Source organism: Thunnus albacares, chromosome 6 (genome assembly GCF_914725855.1).
Source record: "Thunnus albacares chromosome 6, fThuAlb1.1, whole genome shotgun sequence".
Classification (NCBI taxonomy): domain Eukaryota; kingdom Metazoa; phylum Chordata; class Actinopteri; order Scombriformes; family Scombridae; genus Thunnus; species Thunnus albacares.
This window is the reverse complement of record NC_058111.1, coordinates 10,341,008-10,363,583: the sequence shown is the minus strand read 5'-3', so window position 1 is coordinate 10,363,583 and position 22,576 is coordinate 10,341,008. Positions and strand designations below refer to the sequence as shown.

Below are 22,576 nucleotides of genomic sequence, written 5' to 3'. Positions count from 1 at the left end.
AGCCTCTTTTATTGTTTTACATAGGACTGTTTTCAGTCTGAATGCGGCTGACGAGTTCAGGTTTGTTGCTGAACAACAAGAAAAAGTCGAAAAAAGAAAAGCAACAACTTAATGAGAACGGAAATACTGTACTTGCATACAATAGACGAGATAGGCATTCCTGTTTGCGGTAGTGCAAAGCGCAGTTACCTCTCATGGCCACATGGTGCCATCTTTAATGCACATTTGATATGTTAACATAAGGTATTATTTTAATGTTTATGCAAACAAAAAGTGTATAACGTTAGTGCTGCTAATTTTATTTGTGGTTTTTAATATAAAACTTGGTGAAATTATTTCAGTTTGTGTATCAGTACTTTTTGAACATTTTAGCACATTTTAACAATACCGCACTAATACTGATAACCGTGATAATTTTGCTCACTATAATCGATATGAAATTTTCATATCATTTCATCTCTAGGCCCAAACAGGAAGCTTTACTCTTTAGCTTCAGGTGATGTTCCTAGATGTCAGGGAAAAGCAACAACTAAAGTTATGAACACAAGAACACAACCAGTACAGAAGAAGTACTTGAAAATGCTGATCTTTGATCTGTATGTTTTAGAGGGTAAATGGTGGCTTTACAGAGTTAAATAATCCAAACATTTTTTGTTTTAATCTTCATGCTGTTTAGGGTCGTGTCGTTATAAATTTCTAACCCAAATAGTAAACATAAGTGCTTGTTTGCCATCATCACAAGGATAATTGAATTGTTGAGTTCTTTTGTCCTTTTGAATCTTCATCTCTTCGTAGACTGCACTCAGTCGTAAGTGCCATTCTGTTGTTGACATAATGACCAGTCTTGAAGAAAAGGGGCTGCAGAATTCCTTAATGACACACTCAATTCAACTCATCTTGTCTGATTCGACAGTGACATCTTCTCTGCCATTTGGCAGGTTGTTGTGCTTTCTTACAAACATCATTTTGCAGTGGTTTGTGTTTAAACTCCTCTGGACAGCCTGTGTATGTAATAACAGAGTGCCATTACATGCAACAAGAGCTTCACTTATTCTGCAGAATCCTCTTACCTTTGGCAGTCGTTGTAAAGAAATCAAAATCAAGAGAAGACGTGTAGGTCTGATGTCTGAATCATTACTTCAACTCCCCTGCAATGACCTTATCTCAGCAGAAAAGGCAGACTCCTTCTCTGAGATTGTACACATTTATGAATGCTACCAATGTTTACCTGATGGTCCTGCTGAAAATGGACAAAAGCTGTGAATACTAACAGTTCTCTGGTGCACAGTCGTTTGCATCCATTAACCTGTTCATTATCTTTTCCTGGAACCTGTACCCTAAGCAAAGAAATAGAATTTATTTTAAACTGTCTTTTAATTTACTTGAATGAGTGTGTGCCATGGGTGTTGCTGGCCTGGGCATTTGGGGTTGTAGGCCAGAAGATCTTTAATTTAGCCCTGAATAATTCTCCACTTTGAGCAGTTTGTCACCTAAGAAGACAGCAGTGTTGTAATTTTGTATCTCCAGTGAATGGAACAGAGGTAAGACCAATCAGAGAGGGTTTACAGGAAAATACATGGAAAAAAATGGGATATACAGAGTTTTTTTTTACAGGCAAAGAGGTTGAAGCTGAAGCAGTGGCACAAATATCCTCTCAGGTTGAGACAGGAAAACAAGGTGTGTAAATGTCTGTATGAGTTCCGAGCTACGTGAATATCATATAAACAGAGCATAAGTTATATACAGCTAACATACTTTGCATTGCACTGTAGCCAGGTAAACCATTAGCAGTGATAGCTTAGTTGTGCCTTATCTTAACCTCATGTCTGTTTCCCTTTTTATATTGCAGCCTGGACAAGTAGGGTCATAACTGGTCAAAATTTGACCAGATAATATAATTTTAAAAAGACAGAATTCAGTAATTTTCTTCATTTTTCCACAGTTAACAATATTTTCTCATGTTTTACTACTTGTACCATTGAGGTGGGAATTATGGTTCATATCAAGTAGGTCCATTAGCAATGATTTTGCAATCAAATTATGAAAGTTTACTTAGTCAATAGGAGTAATTAACAGTTTTCAACTCTCATTCGTGAAAGGTTTTTGATGGAGAAGAATCTGGGCCCAGCCTTTGATGGTTAACAATCTAGCCAATGCCCCTGGTGTGTGCTAATTTGTTTCATTTGAGTTAGGCTCATGTTACCCACATTTAAGCAGCAAAGAGTCCCATTCATGAGAAATTTGGATAAGTAATCCTCAGTAGTGCAATATTATCCAGAACAATGTGGTATTAGAGCTTGAATGATGTTTTTCTGTGAGATCAACCTCTTTTTGTTAAGTGTTACGATTAAAATCTGGTCAGAACCACCTATCAGCCACCTCATGTAGAGGCCAGGGAGCCTACTGTGACCCTAAATAACTTACACAGCAGGGCTTGACAGGGTTGCCCCGTTGCCCCAGGCAACCAGATTTGGATCACTGTCAACAATTTTGTGCGGTCTGGTCACCTCTGTTGGCATTTATTCTGTGCTTAGAAAAACCAAGCTGAATCCCTCAGTCTACAGTCTTTTAACTAAGTGAGAGAGTTCCCCTGTTAAACTGTTCTAGTCTGTGAAGAATTATTGAATAAAAATGTTAAATGATAACTCCTCACCTTTTTTAAGGAATTCACAAAACAAAATTAAACACTGAAACAGTATATATAGAAACTCTTTCAAAACCTGGAAGGCAAAGTATCATTTCATTTTTATGAAGAGATGGAAAGCCACAAATCTTTTACAATATACACTTCCATCAGCAAAAAATAACAAGTTTCCACATTCAGGGAACCATAACAGCCAAAGGGTTGATGAACAAGAGAGAGCAGCTAAAAAATCAGGAAGAAAGCAGTGCAGCAGGTGCACCTTGAGAGGATTAACAAAAACTGTGCTTAAAAATATGAGCTCAGAAAACCAGGCTCTGGGCAAAACTAATTACTATATTCCGGACGACAAAGAACCTTTTTCAGACTCGTCTTGTGTCTCCAGATCAAAAACTGCTCTGATACAACAGAACTGTCAAGCTGCAGATGAGACCAGGCTGGCAGGAGTTAAATATTCAACCTATTGTAATTTATCATGCTAATTATGTTACCTTGCAAATGTGAAATTTGAATGCAGTGACATTAGTCTTTCATTCTCACTTTTATTGTGGATTATTAATGAAGCTGAGCCACTTCTTGTTGTGTATGTGTGTGTGTGTGAGAGAAAAAGTTCAAAAGAGAACATTTTGTCATTTAAAATTGTTTAACAGATTCATAATAAAATAATTTACACAGGTCATAGTGCGCTACTTCAGTGTTCACTGCCACCTACTGTACTTTACTGGGGACAGGATGATGCTTGTTGCTATGGATACTGTCCAATGCTGTAACCGCCACATCTTATGCCAATTAATTACATATTGAAATTACGTTGACTGGATACATATGATTACTCAGTGTCATTTGTTTTTGTTATCTGCATAGTGAAATGAGTTTCAGCAGTATACAGTGATGCATGTAGCCGCACATTAACTTGCTCTGTATTTGTATCTGTATTTCTGTCCAGCAGGCCCGTCATGCTTTATATTTCTCCACATGCAGAAGTGGTGTGCATATGGCTGTTTATAAGAGCAATAATCAGCATTTAGTTTGGACGAGGGTGTCTTTTTTCCTGCCTTTCCAAAATCAAAAAAACACAAGTGTAAGGAATGGATTAAACTGTGTGTTTATCTGCTCTAACATCAGGTGCAAACTTCAGCATGTCCATCAAAGTAGCTTACTAGCCACATTAGTAGGTGAGCATTACCCCCAAGGTCAAGAAGCATTCATTAACCAACTGCATTAGTTTATAGGGTTACAGGTTGCCACTGTTATCACTGTAAAACACATATATGCCACTGGAGAATGGAAAGCTTGACAGGCATGCCAACAGTCACTAAAGAGGGGATCAGGGCTTAACAAACTGTCCGTTACAGAGGCCGATTTAATCACTCCAAACGTAAACTAAATCCAAAAGATAATGCTTGATAGCCAGGCTGGCAATCACAGAGCAATCAAAGAGCAAGTTAACAGTTTGAGTGGTCTGTTTTGGTCCTTTATGCCTTTGATACAGACTGTTATCAACATTTTTTTCAATTTTCGGTTGAAGTCAACAAAATGCAGGAAAAAGGCGATAGAGAAAAGCTGACAAGAATAGCCTGCTGATGTTCACAGACAGCAGACGTTCCAAGTCAATAAGTCATTACACATTAAAAGCTTTTGCTTGTGTATGAAAAGTTACTATTGAATGAGATTTGAATCTGTCAGTTCTTTTGGCACCGAAAAAAAAGAACAGAAGGGGGGTGGGGGTAGGTGTGTGCGGGGGGGGGTTGGTACAAAGGGCTTTTTAATTCTTAAAGTGCAAACTGTCAGCTTCATTTTGAGGATGCTTTCAGATCTATCAGAAGTTCTTAAACTTTAACAGCAGTGTAACTTTATTCCTTAGAGTTAAAACATTAGTAATAGCGTTCCAATTCCTCAGGTGCTTAAGGTGTTTCGACAGCCTGCTTCTGTAAATATCCCACATTTTCCACTCACATGTCAAAATTCAGAAAATCCTGCAACCTTGAATCTTTCTTGCCATCACTGAACAGAAAGCTAATGAGACCTGACAGGTCACTCACATCAGTGGAGCGTCTGTGCCCTCAGGGACTGAGAGATGTGGCAGGAGCTTTGACATGTATGTATGTGAAGAGCTTCCAAATCAAAGGCACGGATCAAAGGGTTGTCTTTGCGGGTGTCTTTGATTACATAACAATCATATTAAGCAGGGTGAGTATCGTTCTCGAGGAGTTTACACATGTACACCTCAGCTGGTAAAATTTGACCGTGGCGCTGGCGTTGTTCTGAGGTTAAAGTACATAAGGCACAATCTTTCTGTCTGTCTGCATCAGTGCTATGGTGCCTCAGATCAAACGCGCTGAAAGCCTGCTGTCAGATGGGATTAAGGAGAGCGTCACCTGTGCGCAGAAGCATAGTAGGCAGAAAGAGCCAAGTTCTGTGAGCTGAGAATAATTCATCTCTCAGTAATGGTGAAAATTATGTTAGACCTGATCTGAGTTCACTCTTCCGCAGCATATTAGATCATTTACCAGAGAAAGATTTGTAGCCTGCATGTCGCTCAACTGTGGGGATTTTTTGAAGTGCAACCAAGAATTTTCAAAAAAGGTGTTTTGTTAAAGCCAGATGAGTAATTTTTTCTGACCATACAAATTCAAAATATGCATTCGCCTTGCTGATACCATGTTGCTTACATTTTGAACAGAGATTTTGCCTTTATAGGAAAAATCCATCTTTTAAAATGTGTCTATTAACACTGTGATAAAGCAACTATTGGTCATATTTTTCATTTTTAAACCAGTTTTGTTGTTCAGTGTTGTTGTTTTTGGCCAAATGTGGCTTTTTTTTTTTTTTTTTTTTTTTTTTGGATTTGCATAATTTTCAATTGGATCTACAGCACAACAGAGATGAATAATACATATTTCATGTAAAGCATCACTGGTTAAAGGAAAGAAAACAGTACAGGATTCAATTGTAAAAGTATATTAGACATTTCAGGGAGTCTAATCTGTTTTTCAGACTAAAAATTGCACAAAGCTACAGGATATGATGGTATGGGTGTGATAATGATACAGATACAAGTACTAAGACAAAATATGATCCAGGAGGGAATGCATCCATGAATTTGAAGGCTTATCAGAAGCCAAAACACTGCACACTGATTTGTTAATACCTCAAGGCAGGATTTTACAACTGGAAAGTTATCATGACAACTATCATTTTATCCTCCGAAGCAGCGAGTAATTTGCCAGGAATGTGCACTTACATGTAATTGGTTGGTCAGTGCCTTGTTTTTCTGGATAACATGAAAAACAGTTGAGCCAGGTTAAAGTTTGGTGCTGAACAAGCTGCTGGTATTCGTGCCCGAGTCTCACTGAAACGAACAAGGTGGCTTTGTTTTTTAACACTTATGTTGCTGTAAACATGACCTAAATTACAACAGCTCGTTAGAAATTAATTCTTTAATACACAGAACATTATAAATTGATATATAAACGTATAAGAGTACGTACAGTTCAGCTAGATTCCCAGAGTGCTCATTAAAACCTGCCATAAAACATTAGGTTTAACTCAGGGTCACATAAAACCGTGTAGCCGACTCACATGCGAACATTACAAACACAGTACACATAATTGCACAGGAACAATCAATTTAATAAGTAACATTTCACAGAGCAGTTAATTCATCACACTGGAGGTCTTGATTTATTTTGTTTGGCCGTGACAGTGCGGTGATTTACTCTTTCCTCTCTGTCTGAGAGTTGAGTCATGCTGGAAGAGACAGAATGAAAAAAATTGCACCTGTCATTCTTCCATCACTACTACCATCTTCATCCGCACAAACTCCCTGCACTTTTTCTTTTGTTTTCTCATTGTTTGCCTCCTCTTTTTTTTTCAAAAAAAAATCACTCTCTCTGTATTAACCTGTCACTCTATTTTTTTTTTCAGGTTAGAAAGATTTCATATGCGTAATTATCTGATAACGAGTCAGATTCTCCTGGCTTATGAGATGCAGTTTTTCCTTGAGGTGCCCTCTCTCTTCAGCTAAGGAAATGATTTCAGAGGAGTAGTGTGTGATAAGATGAGACAGAAACCTTGTGGGCATGACTAATGCTACTGAGGCCAATTAAGCTGATGCCTTGTACCCACTGAATTAAATCACTCTGATATGATCTTGTCTGCCTGTGCATATATTTGCCTCTAACTCTGATCACCTGAAAAAATAAGAGAAGACAGAGAGTTCACTGTGCATATATTTATAGTTTTTCTACTATTATTGTTTTATATCTGATGCTCGATTCAAGATGTAATGAATATAATAGAGAGATAGGAAACAGGAAACATGCAGGAAATGTTAAAAAAAAAAAAGATGTGTAGTCATGGCAGTAGCATGAAGTTGTTTGTGAGCAGGAAATTGAATTGATAGGTTGTCCTCTACTATGAAAATTGTTAGCCATCAAAACATGCTGAGATAGTGGGCTGCATATAGGCTGGTTCACACAACTGCTACCAAACTACTGTGATTCCTTGTAACCACTACACCACACCTGCTGAGAGTGAATTTATGACTTAGTTAAGCTCTCTGAGGGCTGCAACAGCTTGCCAGCGAATGATTGTTAGTCTAGAGGAAGTCATAAATCAAAATAGGCCTCAGTTTGTCATTATCTATTAATACTCTGCCACTCTCGCTCTAGAGCTCTGGAAACAGCCAGAACTCTCATGATCTCGCCTTCTCCCAAGACTGAAAGATTTCCTCTGAAAGATGGAGGCAAAAGACAGCCCTTCAAAGTTTGCTCGGCTTGTGATTGATTTACTCATCCCTTCATGGTCTGCCGGGTGTGCTGACAGCTCTGGAGGTGGAACAGTGTTGAATGCCTTAATTGAGCCGAATGCTCACAGCTTCGATGCTGCAGGCACAAAACCCACACAATTAGGAAGGACTAATGACGTGGGGTATTGCCTATTATTTCTCCAAATAACCCATAGGGCTTTCCATGTTTAGTGTCCTTAAGTCTTAATTAGTGATTAGGAAGAGGAAATTCAGTATTTAGCCAAAATCCTTTCTCAGGCCATTTTTGACAGTTTCTAACTCTCTAGTTGAAACAAAAAAGTGGATGTATGTAGGTCGGTATTCGAAGATGTGTTTGAACATCTTTTTTGAAGGTTGCTGTAATTATTAAAAAGTCTCTCTGTCTTTTCAGAGCCAAGATGATATGCATGTCATCCACAACAGTCAACTGGGTAAGTCGGTTCTTTTCTTAATTTGTAGCAAAAGAAAGGAAGTAAGATAACAAAAAGAAGCAAAGAAGAATAGAACAAAAAAAGAGATGCTTCAGGTTACAGCCCGAAAATTACAACATATGATGACATACTAACAAGTACAAACCAATAGGTACAAGAAAAGACAAGTTTTTGGCTTCATCATATTATAGTCTGTTGGTGCAACAACAGTCTCTCTTTTTTTCTCTGTTTTTAAGGTCATGGCCGGTACCTGTGTTTCTTTGCATAGTCGTAGAAGTAGAAAAATCCCTTGCACCTTGACTTTAAAGGGGACATATTATGCATATTTCAAGGTTTATCTTTTAAATCTGGGGCTCTACTGGAATATCTTTGCATGATTTACCATTCAAAACTCATTATTAATCTTATACTGGCCCTTTACACAGCCCCTCAGCTCACCCTCTGTCTGAAACAGTCCGTTTTAGCGCCTGTCACTTTAAGGCCCCTCTCCTGAGGAGCCCATCCTGTTCTCATTGGTTAGCTTCTGGAAGCTGCGTCACAGCGAACTTCTGGTTGCTCGGGAGGCTACATCAACAAACCATAAAACAAACTGTAGTAGCAAGATTTCACTACTTTTACTCATTCTTTACTCGAAATGTCAACTTTTCAAATACATCCATACACGTTCAAGCCGAAATCCACTCTGAAATATGAGAGTGGACAATGCGAACAACACATGGAAAAACCTTGGCAACAGCCTTAGCAAACAAGGCCATGGAATGGATGGCCATTTATGGGCATGCACGACAAGCTGATGTCAGCTTGTTGGCAAGATAAAAAAAAAATATATATTGCATATGAAGCATTCAGAGCAGGTTGTAGCCCTGGCTTTTGACTTGCAGGGAGCATTTCTACATACATTAACCTCAAGCTTTGGAACTTTTAACATGTTTAACATAGATGTCTGACATCATAACAATATATAAATAGTAGAAAACCACAAAAAACAAGCATGATACATCTCCTTAAACAAAAACAAAAGGAGACAAAAGAAGGGGGTAACAAAGTTCCTTGATCTAGAAATAAATTACATTGTTGGTACTTTTTAAATGACCTGGTACATATTAAAAAATCCTAGAATACAACAAGCTTAGCATATGTGTCCTTTTGCAATATGGCATGATATAATATTGTCATTCATTGCTTCTAAATAATTAAAATGTAATTTGCAGGCTGTAATCTAAAGCATGACCAAAAACTGCTATACATTATATTTGTGTATTCATTTATGTTTATCACATTGTGGCAGTCGTTGTTTCCTATGTTCAAAGCTGCTGCTAATAGAATGGGTAATATTTTGGAGTCTTATTGTGCTTTATATTTGTTTTATTATATTATATCAGTCTGCATGAGTGGAACTCATTTGTAATCTTGGATGATATTCAAAGTGAAGAACTATTATGAGTATTTTTTTTAAGAGAACTGTATCCTCAAAGGATTGAAATACATTATCACTTGATATGATCATGAATAGTAAATACTGACATGAAAAATGTTAGAATGTGTGAAATTTAAATAGCAAATGCTATAAAATGAAAATGGTAAGTTTTTTTTTTTTTTTTGTCTGATGCCTGCCTTGAAAATGTAATCATTAGAGTTCCTCAGTTTTTTTCATAAATATAGTCCCATCTCTTTATCGATTTGACAGCAACCAGGAATTTCATAAGTAGAGCAAATAAAAAGATCTCATGCATGCCTTTCATGCTCCAGGGGGCTCAAACAATCACCATCTGAGAGTGATTTTCGGGAGCTTGTAGAGGAGTTTGGAGCCAGTTTTCTGGACCTCTGCCTGTTCTTCATTCAACTGGGTCACCACAGACGCAAAAGCACACAAAAGCAAGTTCATAATGCTCTCATTTGGCACCTCAGCACAGAGAGGAAATACAAACAGACAGCTATCTGAAAAATGGAGCTACACTATGTGGCACTGCCAAAATAATTCCCTTTGTCACACCAGAAAAGCTACATTCTCCTGCAGAGAATATTGTTTGCAGGCAGGAATTCAAAAGATGAAGAAAGGAAAGCTGGACTTTCTATTGTTTTGAAAGAACAGCAAACATCAAACTGTATAACCGACTTGTTTATTTTAAAGGAGCTGGTAACCTTTTTTTATTCGAAGGTATTTGAAGTAATCATTTTAGAGGGAATACAGGATGCCAAATCTAAATAGAGGGATGTCTCATGCAAGTCTGAGGTGAAATGAGGCATTATATACTATGTCTACTTCATCACACACCTTTAAAGCTAACAAAAAAGCAATGTAATTCCTCTGCCTGTGTCGTGCTGCATGAAGTGTTTTTAAAAATGCAACATGCTACATCACAGAGATAGCTGAAGCCCCTGAGATCATCACCTACCTAAAAGCCTGAAGAGAAGAAACCATTCAAACCAGCCGCCACTTAAAGATAACTGTGTTGTTAAAACATGAGGGCAAGTCAAACTGAAAACATGCATGCATGTGTACACTTTCCAACACTGCCCAGGGCTTCAAGTCCCCACTGAATGTAATAAAACCCTCATACAACACAATAAACAGTCTGTTTTCCACATTTTGAATAAGCTTTCATTGTAGCTTCACATCAGCAACATGTTAGTAGACAAGAGCGCTCCTCTTCAACTGCCCATTAAATTTAGTTGATGAATGTAAAACCGTACCTTTCCTCTTCTTTTTCTCTAAATCAGTTTATAATAAATTATATCAAAGCAACATCATATTCTCCAGCATCTCAAAAAAACATCATAATAATACCATGTAGGGCCTTCGGCTGTCTAGCCAAATCAATTCAATCAATTCACTTCATTTCAAGACTTGTAGTGCACAGACTAAAAAGATTAAATAGATAAAATTATGTTTTATGCACACAGAAAAGGAGTCACAGTAATAAAAAATGTATGTATATAACTTAACGTTCAATTAAACCTACTTTTTAAGTATAAATGGCAGTTTCATGCCCAATGCTCTAACTAGGTCCAGGTATAGTGTACACATACAGTACCAGTTAAAAGTTTGGACACACCTTTCCATTCAAATTTTTGACTGGTACTATACATATGAGTACAGTATAAACAGTAAAAGCTTTTAGAAAATTAGATAATTGTTAATGAATTAAAAAAGTTTAAAGTTTTAACCTGAAAGATTTTGATTTCTTGCTTGCCATGCACAGCTTTTTAAGTAAATCAATCCAAGGCGATAATAATATTACTACAATCCAGTTGGCTATTCGCTGGGACCAGAGAGTGAGTAATGTGTTACTCGCTTTACTATTAGACAGGTTTCATATTCGGTATACCTTTTAAATTGAGGCAAGTAATTTATTTCAGATTTCAGTGCAGATATATTAAGTTTTGATCTGATATATTACAGTTGGCTGTATCTTTATACATTTGGAGTACTTTTCTATCAAGATCCTGTATTGCAACATATTAATCCTCTAGAGTTTTACACTTGCGCCCGCTAAGACCCGGTAATGAAATCACATCCCACTACATCAAAAACCTAAAGTCACGAAATGCCTCCAACTACTGAGTGACTCCTTTTTTTCCAGAATATACAGTACAGTGCAAAAGTTTTAGGCACTTTAGATGTTTAGATTCTTATCCATCACGCAGTACCATCGGGGAGTGTCTGATTGGTCCCAAATTTATTCTGGAGCATGACAATGACCCCAAACATACAGCCAGAGTCATAAAGAGCTCTCTTCAGTGTCAAGATGAGCAAAGAGTCCTGCAACAGATGGTACAGCCCCCACAGAGCTCTGATCTCAACATCATCCAGTTAGTCTGGGATTAGAGACAGAAGCAACAGAGACAGGCTAAATCCACAGAAGAACTGTGGCAAGTTCCCCATGATGTTTGGGACTTACCTGCCAAATACCTTGAATAACCGTGCAAGTGTACTGAGGAGAAAGAGTGCTGCTCTTAAAGGCAAAGCGTGGTCACACCAAATATTGATTTCATTTATGTTTTTTCTGTTAACTTTGTACAAAGTTAATTGATAAATAAAAACTATTTATGACATTATTTTTGAAAGCATTTTGTACATTGTATAGACCAATCAACATTGCTATATCCACACTGCTAGCATGGCTAAAAACACACGAAATTGGTGTTTCTCCCTATAGCCCTCTCTTTTCTTCTCAGTTTTCTGGGTCATGGCCAGTACCCTCGTAGAACATTGTTGAAAAATCTAGATGTAGAAAAAATCCCTTGCTCTATGACTTTAAAAGAAATGGCACCAAAAGCAGAATGTTTACCTTCGATGTTGTAGAAAAAATAAATGACCTACAGGTTTTATTCTTTATCTGTGGGAGAAAGGAAAAATGTTCCAGCAAACAGCAGATGCAAGGTACATCGCCAATAGTTTTTTTTTTAACTGTGGATTTTTATTTATTTATTTTTTGATAGTTGAGGAGAAAAGGGCAACGCTGCACTACAAACAGTGAATGGAACTGCTTCAAAGCAAAGAAGGTATACCAGAATTTAAATCAGATTATTACTATAACGATAATTAAGCCAAGGAAAGCAATGCTACTGTCCCCTCTGCAGTTATATTATATTCATGCAGTGGCTTGGGGCCAGCTTCTTCAGGCTAGGGGGATATGTATTGTATCTTCAAGAATGTACGAGGTTCGCAAGATGTTGACTGAACTCTTCCTGCGTACCAACTAGCATTCCCTGAGTATTTATTTTTCTTTATTCTCTTTCTCTTTCTCTCTCACAATGTCTAAGACCGCTTGGCTGCTTGTCTGTCACAAAACTTCATTGTCTTTGCTGTTCTTTATTCTGTCTTTATTATTCTGAACACAGCTGATAATTTTACCTGCCAAATTACAACAACAACCACACGTTCATAGTAAAAAAGGTCACAAGCAGTACCAGCATATATGGCTGTTTGGGGTATGAAAACCATGCATCCCCCAAAATGTTAATTTTCACTTCTTTTCAAGTGTGTCCCATCCATTTTCAAAATACTATTATGGGTAATGAATGGGTTTCATAAGCAAAACCTGGAATCTGTTAAGCGTTAATTGCCTTAGGTTCCTGAATTATTGATGCTAACTGAGGTTTAAGAGTTGAGTTCAACACTCATTAGTCTTCAGCAGAGTTGTCCATGGAGTCACGAACTCTAGAGAACCTCTAATGAGTGTGATTATCACAGGTGGGAGACCTTTTTTTTTTCCAACCTTTACATGTTGCTGTGCGATTGTTTTGTATGTGTGTGTTTTTGTGTTACTACTTGGAGAGAATTGTAATGAGCTAATTTTTACAGGAGAGTGACTTTTCTCTCTGATGGCTTTCCCCTTGTGCATACACACAGACACACACATGCACATACCCACACACACGCTAGCTCTCTTTTTTTGCAGTACCATTGCATCTCTCTAGCTCTCTTGGTTTCCTTCCTCATTTGCCTCCCTTTCTGTCTGCCCCCTCGCTGCTATTTTCCTCTCTCTGTTTTACTGAGAGATATTTATGACACTGACCTTTTCGGCGGTAAGCTGAAAGTTAAATACACCATGCTCTCTATTGATCTTTTGCAAAGCAATTAAAAGTCTGTATTAATATGAGAAGAAGGCTGAGAGGAAATCGTTTCACTTGCTGCATGACACATAGCCCTGTGCCACGCTAGATGATTGCCTATAGGGAAGGTAAATTATTTTTATATTGCTAAATCAAACTCTCAATAGCCTAAAGGTTGGCTATATTGAATCTGGGCTTCCAGATTGAATATCACCAGATGTCTGTGGATTGGCTATTAAATCCTGGTGCTGTCTGGTGTGACGGTCATGGTTAGTTTGGTCAGGCAACGGCAACCAATTCTCTTCGGTGCACTCTGTCTCTCAGATGCACCGTTTTGGGCATGAGGAAGGGAGAGATGGAGGGGAATTTTCAGGAGAAAGATGATTCTGGGCCATCTTGTCTCAGGGAGTCCAATGATGTGAGTCATTGGAGTGTAGCAGGTTTTACACCAGCACAATCAGCTGCTGGATGAGGAGTCAGGCCTGCCAACTATGGAAATGAGCTATTGACATCTTCTGTCATCTCTGAATATGTGCTGGCAATGAAGAGCTCTGGATCTGCCATGACAGTTTTATTGTTCTCACAACAGCCTAATGGCCCCACATGCAGAATCTTATCCCTTTGGACTTGCACAGATGTTTGTCATTGAAATTGCACTATTGATGAGCTTTCCATCCTTTTGCCTTCTCCTTTTTTCTTTTAGAATTTTTGCCTAGATTTGTAATCCTGCTCTCCCCCACTTACTCAGACATTCATTTGTGCATGTTCACTGCCAGTTTGCCTTGCCATGGTCGTGTCTTTATTTAACTGTAAGGACGGAGATACTCTAGGCTGAAATGAATCGTTTCTCTGACAGTTCTGGTGACTACACACACCTGCTCTGTGACACTGATGGAAATGACAGAGCTGCAGGAGTGCCTAGAGGTCAGCGTGCTCTCAGCTTCTCTGCCACTTGGCAACGTCTGCCATCCTGCTCTAAGGAAGTGTCACTATTGATTTGTGTCAATGAGGTGACAACACTGCAGGGCCAGCCACTACGAGAGCACACAATCTACTTTCAAGTACAGATATTTACACCCTCCTGCATGCGTATATACACACCAGAAAATCCAAACACATTTTAATTTATCAGCCTTGATTCTTTAATCACTCTGATCCTCTCCCTACTTTTATGCAGCGATGACGAAGTGGTGAATACACACAACTCTCAAAGCCTTCACACAGAGTTTGCCATAGACCAAATGGACACAGCCTTTAAAGAGTGGCCTCATGCATTGAGAAAATCAGATCAGAGAGAGAAGGAGGCAGAATACTCCCGTGTCTCATTTCATCCAATATATTTCAAGGCTGATACAGTTTTTTTTTTTTCCGTGGAGTAGCCTCTCTGGAATACTGAACAAGTGCAAGGAGATAAACGAACACTAGACTCAGGCACTCTAGTTCCATTGGCCTGGCAAAATAAGATCATCTGTACCGAGGTGACCAGGGCTTTGGTTTCATCTCCCCAGAAACCTTTGGTCTCTTTAATTGTAGGTGTATTATGTTCAGCCAAGAGGCATCCTTGGATAATTTAATTTAACCACTTAAAAAAGCTTTGTAACATGGATGGCACTAGGCTGCTGCTTCACATCTTTTCCTTATTATTAAATAGATAAATTGATGGCATACTTTTACACTTGAGTACACTGTTATTCATACAACTAGTCTCACTACTGCTAGTGGGAATAGCAGTATAATATTATATGTGACAACTGTGAAAACAGAACATCCCAGCAAACACCTGGCGACATCCAAGAAACATCCCATCTGGGGTTAGTTTTTCAAAGAAATAGTTAAAAAGTGATTTGCAGGATCGAGAAAAGAGAAAATGGACAGAGATGACAATATAAAGCTAGCAATCCATGAAATATGAAGTTTAAAAAAGCCAGAGAAAACAAGTGGGTTTTTGTCACTGAGATGATCACTGACTTGGCTCCTCTTAGACTTTGCAGGCCACTATATCAGAGTCAAAGGGAAAACACGATAACAGCATGATGTCCTTCTTTTTGTTCGTTGTCAGCTGTGACCATGGAACAGCCAGAAGCCCCTGTTTTGAAGACTTAGGGTGTTTTCAAACCTATAGTTTATTTGCCTTGGTCCAAATCAGTGGATGAGTCGGTAAACTTGGTGAATTCTCCCGTTGGGTTGGTTTCTTTTCACACAGAGAAAACTCCAAGTGAACCAAAATGCTTCACTACAAGCCACTTGAGAACCTTCACAAATATTAAAAATGCAATATAGTTCCCTGCGCCAGTCCAGGTCGGACCTTGATTCAAACTCCAGCTGGCTGCTAGCAACTGTTAATTTCACTCATCCTTATCCCAGTATGCAAAGTGCAGCTGGCGACAGGAGCCATTTAGCTCAAACTTGCAGAGTAAGCCTTGCAGTTGAGTTGGATTGAGGTCAGATCACGTTCCCACCACAATCAAATCGCTCCAGAGTTTGTTTGGAATTAGACCAAGACCATGTACTCAAAGGGTCTCAGTACGGTTGTTTTGGTCCACAACTGAGTAAGATTGCTGCTTTCAGACCTGCTCAAATGCACTAAGTGGGAAAATGAGTCCGATTCAACCGGACTAAACAGCACAGATCTGAAAAACAGCCTTAAATTTCCTCTCATTGGTCAGAGGGCACAACAACAAATACTTAGCAACGACCTCCAGTTGCTACACCCCAGCACAACTCAGAATTTACCAGCAACTATGTAGCCATCACCTAACAACCACTCACAACATCCAAGCAACCATCTACCAACACCTATAGCAACCTTTTTATAACTGTATAGCAATGCAACTGCATGTAAGTTTTCTTCAGACAATGTAACTTTTTCTGGTTGTTTGCACATTATTCTCAGCTCAGGAACATCGGTGGATATTCTCACTTAACCTCTAAAAAAATGTTTTGTGGCATCTCTCGGACCAAAGCCGTTGATTTAAATCTTTGTCCTGTTTTGATGGCACATTTACAATCTGAGATGGCCTGGCATGAGTGGCAAGACAGTGCACAGCGGTGATTTTTTTTTTTTTTTTTTACCAGAAGGGAGAAGGACACAGAAATGATGGAAATGAAGGAGGAAGGGCACTACAACAGGATTTTTCCGTTTCCCCTTTTCTCCCCGTTGTTTGATGATTAATCGAAACCCATTAGTGTGGAGCCGAGGCCAGTGAATTCAGTCTTAATTAGTTTCTTTTTTTACCCCTCATTCTCCTTTGCTTTGACATCGGGTACGTATTATCTACACAATGAAGGATTGGCAAACTGCTTATCTGATTTTGCTGTTAGTCTCATGCAGCTGGTATTATTGCTGTTCTATGCAGTATCAGGAGGCTGGTATCTCACCTGGGGCTTTAAAATGCGCTGCTTTATGTGAAACCAAATGCACACACACGTACACACACATCGTCATTCATTTAGCAAACTCAGCAGAAGGACATTTAGAGGTGGTGTAGTGGTATTCGCTCCCTAAGCTCAGCCCTCGGCGGAGGTTAGATCTGTTGGGAGATGGACATGCTGAGATTTAGCAAGTAAATCCCCCCCCTTGCCAGGGCTCGGGGATCAATGGGATCTTTGTTATGAGCGGCGCCAAGGAGCGACACACCCACTAACACTTAATTAAAAAGATCTGACACAGATACTGTACTGTGACATAGTGTCTTCCCCTGACCCCGGTGCTAATATCTGAACCCAGGGTGGGAGTAGGTTCAGGTAGTGTAATTGAGGAGGAGGCAATCCATCTAATCCTGCCATTGTCAGCACTTGCACTTCCCCTTTTTTCTTGTATTGCTTTTGCACAACTATTCCAAAGGGAAGATTATAGACCTGTCAGCAATGGCTGTTACTTAGTTACATTTTTGAAATGCTGAAATACACAGATTCAGCAAATTTTGAAAAGCTTCACAGGAGAAGCTCCTTCTGGTTCTGTAATCATAATTTATGACATAGTATACCCTTTATGACTATATTCTGTGCAAATACTTAAGTAGCTAATTAAAATGTCTAAAGCAAGTGAAAATTATTTGGCTCAGAGCCCATTATGTTTGTTTGATCTCAGATTAAGTGGCACATGTTACATGTTGCAACCACGAATCACACTGGACTCAGGATGAACATATTTTAAGGTGGGAATAAATGAAAACAAACAGTGATTTGGCTGGTGTTCAGTGGCTTTATTGATATTCTGTGGGTGTAACTGCCAACTGATCTGGCTTACAACAATCTATATATACGGCAACAATCATAGTGTTATATCAAAATCACAGTAGGCCTATCCCAAAATAATAATACATTCTCTAAATAATTCCTTTTAAAATCAATAAACTGTCAGAATTCCAATAAACAAAAAGAATTTTTATTTAATAAAGTATTAGGAATTATTAACTCTAATATATCAAAAGGTATTAAAACTCATTCTCTGATCTACAATTCTTATAGAAAATAATAAATGAACCCAAAGATTATAATAAATTCAATGGTAAGTATTTCTTTTCTAGGTTTACTAGACACTAAAATCATTCATTCTGTGCTAAATACAATGCATCCTATCTGTATTTACAATATAGCCTGATTCTGCACTCTATTTACAATCCCTTTGCCCATATGTATAATATTTACTGTTGCTAGGGCAACAAGTGACATAACCAATAAAATTACAGTTTGGCATATTTAAACAAAATCAACAACTACCAACAGTCATAGTCCTTACAACCTTAGCTAATGTGTCGTTACATGTTAAATGATCAAAATTAGAAAAATAACAGCTTCAATCCCTGAGGAGCTACGGTAGCATTAGTGACGGTTACGTCCACTAATGTGGAACTACCTAACATTATTAGGGTATTATTAGGGTACACTACTCATAAAATATGAAGGTGCTTAGGTGACATTTACCCACTTGAGAGAATAAATGAAAACAAACTGTGATTTGGCTGGTCTTCAGTAGCTTTACAGATATTATCTGGGTGTAACTGCCAACTGAAGAACGCAGTGCAAGCCCATAGCTGATATACCCACAGTTGTCCACGTGCCTTCTACTCAAATCAGAAATGCATTAAATTAAATGGGGGGTATCTGTAAAGATAGAACATAAAGTGCATATACTGTATATGAAATAACACATAGCTAGCTGCAAGGGAGTGGGCAAATACACATAAATACCTTATATGCCACTGTGTACATAAAATGTCCTGCACATCTCATTACTGGGAAGTTTCTGAGCTGCCTGTCATAGCAGGAAAACTCTGACACCTCTTCTGCTTTTTCCTTACACACCTGGATATTGGCTCCCACCTCTCAGCTCTAAATCCTCGAAAAGCCTTTTTGTTGTCACAGTCATTCCAGCCAGGTGCCGCAGACTTCATTTTGATGTGAGGGACAGCTTACAGGATTTAGGAGTTGTCAAATGTAATTGTACAGAGCCAAAGACAAAATGACAGATTTTTTTTTTCATTCCCTCCCCCCTCTCCTTTGGTCTAGTTTTGATTGTACTGGCCGTGAGAGCCACAGGGTTTATATGGACTTGTTTGTGCAGCCAATGTCATTCTTCACTGAGCTGTGTCACTATTACTGCCCTGTAAATGGATTTCACATGAAGAGGAACAGCAGAGAGCTGGGTCAATGACAAAGATGGTATCTGAACATGTCGTAAGCATTGAAGGAGCCTGTATTTGCAGTTTTTAAACTGATGTTATTGAGCTAGTGGCTCCTTGTTAACCTTGGCCTTTACATGTAGTAACAATACTTTTTACTGACAATGTGATTGTGTCACTCAGCCAGAAGTGGACAGCTGGACTGTGCCAACCTTTTGGGTGTTAAGGCACCTCAGAGAAAGACTCTTCTGACTGCTAATCTTTTATTAAGTAACACACTCTGGGCTTTGACATTTACATACTCTCTCCCCAAGCCAATTAAGCTCTTGATGTGCTGGTTATTATCACCAGGCCAATAATGGCGATTAGCAAAAGTTATTCAGACCGTGACTCTTATCTTGTCTTGCTCTCAGAAGGTCATCGATCCTTTTTCACGGTATGTGAGCAGTCTCACATCTGTCCTTTGTGTTCCCTCAGACCTGCGGGAGATAGTGTTCGTCATCCAGAGTCAAAGCAACTCCTTCCATGTCAGGCAGGCAGAGAGACGGAAAGCAGATTTACTGAAGCAAGCACACAGTCTCACAGAGGTAAGATTAAAGCCACCTTTCGCTCACATGCACACATGTTCTTATTTTGGCATACGAAGAACACATTTAAACTCACATACAAGAAATGTTCAGCAAAATATGTCACTAGTAGCCAAAGTCACATCTGAATATGAGTTGTTGTAAGCTTTATATGTTGCCACATGGTGTCAGTACTGATTTTTAAAATTCATTTGCATATTTTATTTTGTTTTAATTAAAATTCCATCTGGGAGAAAGTACACGTGACATGATTTCACTGCACAGAAATAAAAACCAAGTGTTTGCCATTTGTTATTATTTGCTATTATTCAGTAGTCATAATTTTAAATATTGTATGATGTTGTGAATAATTATTCATTAGCCTCCAGATTAAACCTCTAAAATGCATCAAAGTCCAAAATATTCAACTGTAGTTTGATATATGCAACATTCTTGGCTCTTTGCGATGTCAAATCTTGCTTATAATTTTATGTATTTAGGAAATCCAGACGTTTGTGCAGCTTTGATGTTCAGATGTGTATCACCCTGCTCAACATTTCTGTTTGTACCGGCCATTACGTAACTTTTTAATGAGAAGTGATGATCATCCAATGGCTAGGAGAAGACATATGTTATGTATGTAATTCCTGTTTGTAATTCAAATATTTTTTAAAAAGTCTTGTGGAAAGAAAAACTATACTTTCTACTGGGATATCAGCTTTCTATTTCATGTAATTTGTCAAATTTCAGAGAGCACATCACCATCATGTCATTAGAAGACAGAGAACACATTTGCAGGTCAAAAAGTCCTCCATTGCTGTTCATTAAATCCCTTCAGAGTCAGATGAAATGTAGCGTAATACATGAGTTATATTCTGTTTGGTTAAATAGTGAATGCACCATCACTAATGACAATATTACACTAAATTAGATGGAGGAGCTGCTTGCTGCGTTTCCTGTATCAAGAGACCAATTTAGATATCTCATTTGGGTTCATATTTCTGCAGTCTTGGATTTGGATTTTCTTGGATTTTCTCAGTCTTCTCTGCTGGATGTCACACACCTTTTGTCTACAGGACTGACTGACTGTACAAAACTGACACAGAAAAAAATATCAGTTGCAATGAGTCATTATTTCTCTGTTTAATTCTGTTATAATGGCTTGAAAGGAATCACAAAATATTTAGTGTATCACACCATTCAAAATACGATGCCCTGAAAGCCTACACTCCCCTGCAAACAATACAAACTCCAAAATGAGAATTGATGCAGCAGCTGACTTCCTTATTTCATTAATATTGAAATCTGACTCTGATTCCTGGTTTGGAAATATAGTTTCATGTTTCCTGTAATGAATACTGGCATCAATTTCTGCATGTAGATACAATTTGGCATGAAAAGATTTAGTTACGCTAATGGACGTCAAATTTGATAAGACGACTTTATGAAGACCACATCATGTTGTGTTTGCATTTATGATCTCAAAGATGTCTGGCGTTTAAGTATCTGTTGCATGCAATTACACAAACTGAGTCCATGGAGAATTTTAAATCAGCAACTTCTCAAAAAGGCGGCAGTGCAGGCTTGACAGCTTTTCAAAGACATATAAAACCCTAGACGCACGCTCAAATCATAATTCACTGAATCTTAGTGAAAACACCTTTAGTCTCAGGTATTCCTCAGTCTCAAGCATTCGAAAAGTGCATACTCTTCTGAATTAGTCATTTCTTAACAGAAAATATTAGAAATTTCCATCTCCATCAGAATATAATGCATAGTGATAAAAAAAATCTTGCCAGTAAGAGCAGTAGTTGGTAAGAAAATAGCAGAGATATTGAAAAATATTGAAATCCTTTTTATAAAAAATCATGTACACTGAAAAATAAATAAACTCGCTCCATAGTCCTGGGCCTAATTGTACACCAAAGTTCTTGAAATCGATTAAAGATCCCCTCTAGACATCTACTCCTTCTCCCTAATTAAAAATTCCAGATTCTATAAATATGCAAATACTGTTCATTTTAAAATGGAACTTCTGGACACGAGATGTCTCCTACTTCACTGTAAAGTCCACATCACACTTGTGTAAGTTGAATATTGGACCAGAATTGGCTTCCAAACTATTTGTGATATCACAAATCATGATCGTAGGTACACCCCTTAAAATTTGATTTTCAGTGATTACAGTGAATCTTTCCACTTTCAGCAGATGAATGTGAAAACAGCCTTCTACTGTCAAACTCTGCACATACATCGTTCTGCACAGAGAGGCTCAAACATTCAACTGTAGGAACAAGAAGAAAAACATACTTTTAAGTGCAGGGAGACTTTAAGTTATTTAGATATTGTGCTAAATAATAAGCAACCAGGACTGAAACTGCAACTTTCTTTTTAGTTGTAACCTGCAACATAGCTGAATATCTTTTAAAGACAGAAAGCAAAGAGAATTTCCAAATAATTTGCGCAAATTTGACTGGTGGACTTCACAGACTGTCTGTGTGTGTGTGTGCGTGCATGTGTGTGTGTATGTCTGTGTGTGTTTGTGCGTCAGCTCTTACTGATCTCACAATTCACCCGAAACTCCAGGTCTTTCTGTTATTTTCCTCCAGTCTTTCTGCTTGTTGCTCTGATTAATGAGCACAACATTTTCGCTCAAGATGAAACATTTTCAACATGCCATTAACTTTGTGTGCAACCGCGCCGCCTCTAAATTTTGCCTCTTTTTCTGTCTGAACTCACCTTAAGACTAGCACCTTCCAGCCATTGTGAAAATCAGAAACAAAATTTCCAGAACATAAAACGAAACCAAAAAATCTGTTAACATCAGAGTATATAGATAACATTTAAAGTCTACCATTTATCTTATTTACCACCACCACCACCTTCTTAAGCCAAACGTGAGTTACAACCAGCCGTCCACCAATTCACTCCCACCTCCAAGGCACAACACAGAAGCCTATAATTTT

The 22,576-nt window shown here is 38.3% G+C and overlaps 1 protein-coding gene across 2 annotated transcripts in view; it reads left to right on the top strand.

The window, feature by feature from the left end:
• Positions 1-22,576, top strand: part of b3glcta (beta 3-glucosyltransferase a) — a 69,680-nt gene that overhangs the window by 15,224 nt on the left and 31,880 nt on the right. The window contains exons 2-4 of one of the 2 annotated variants that reach the window (XM_044354854.1): positions 7,822-7,861; positions 12,305-12,367; positions 19,522-19,631. In XM_044354854.1, the coding sequence (XP_044210789.1) occupies positions 12,343-12,367; positions 19,522-19,631 (135 nt within the window). In that variant the 5' untranslated portion in view covers positions 7,822-7,861; positions 12,305-12,342. The remainder of the gene's footprint in view (positions 1-7,821; positions 7,862-12,304; positions 12,368-19,521; positions 19,632-22,576) is intronic. The other variant, XM_044354852.1, reaches the window with a different exon arrangement.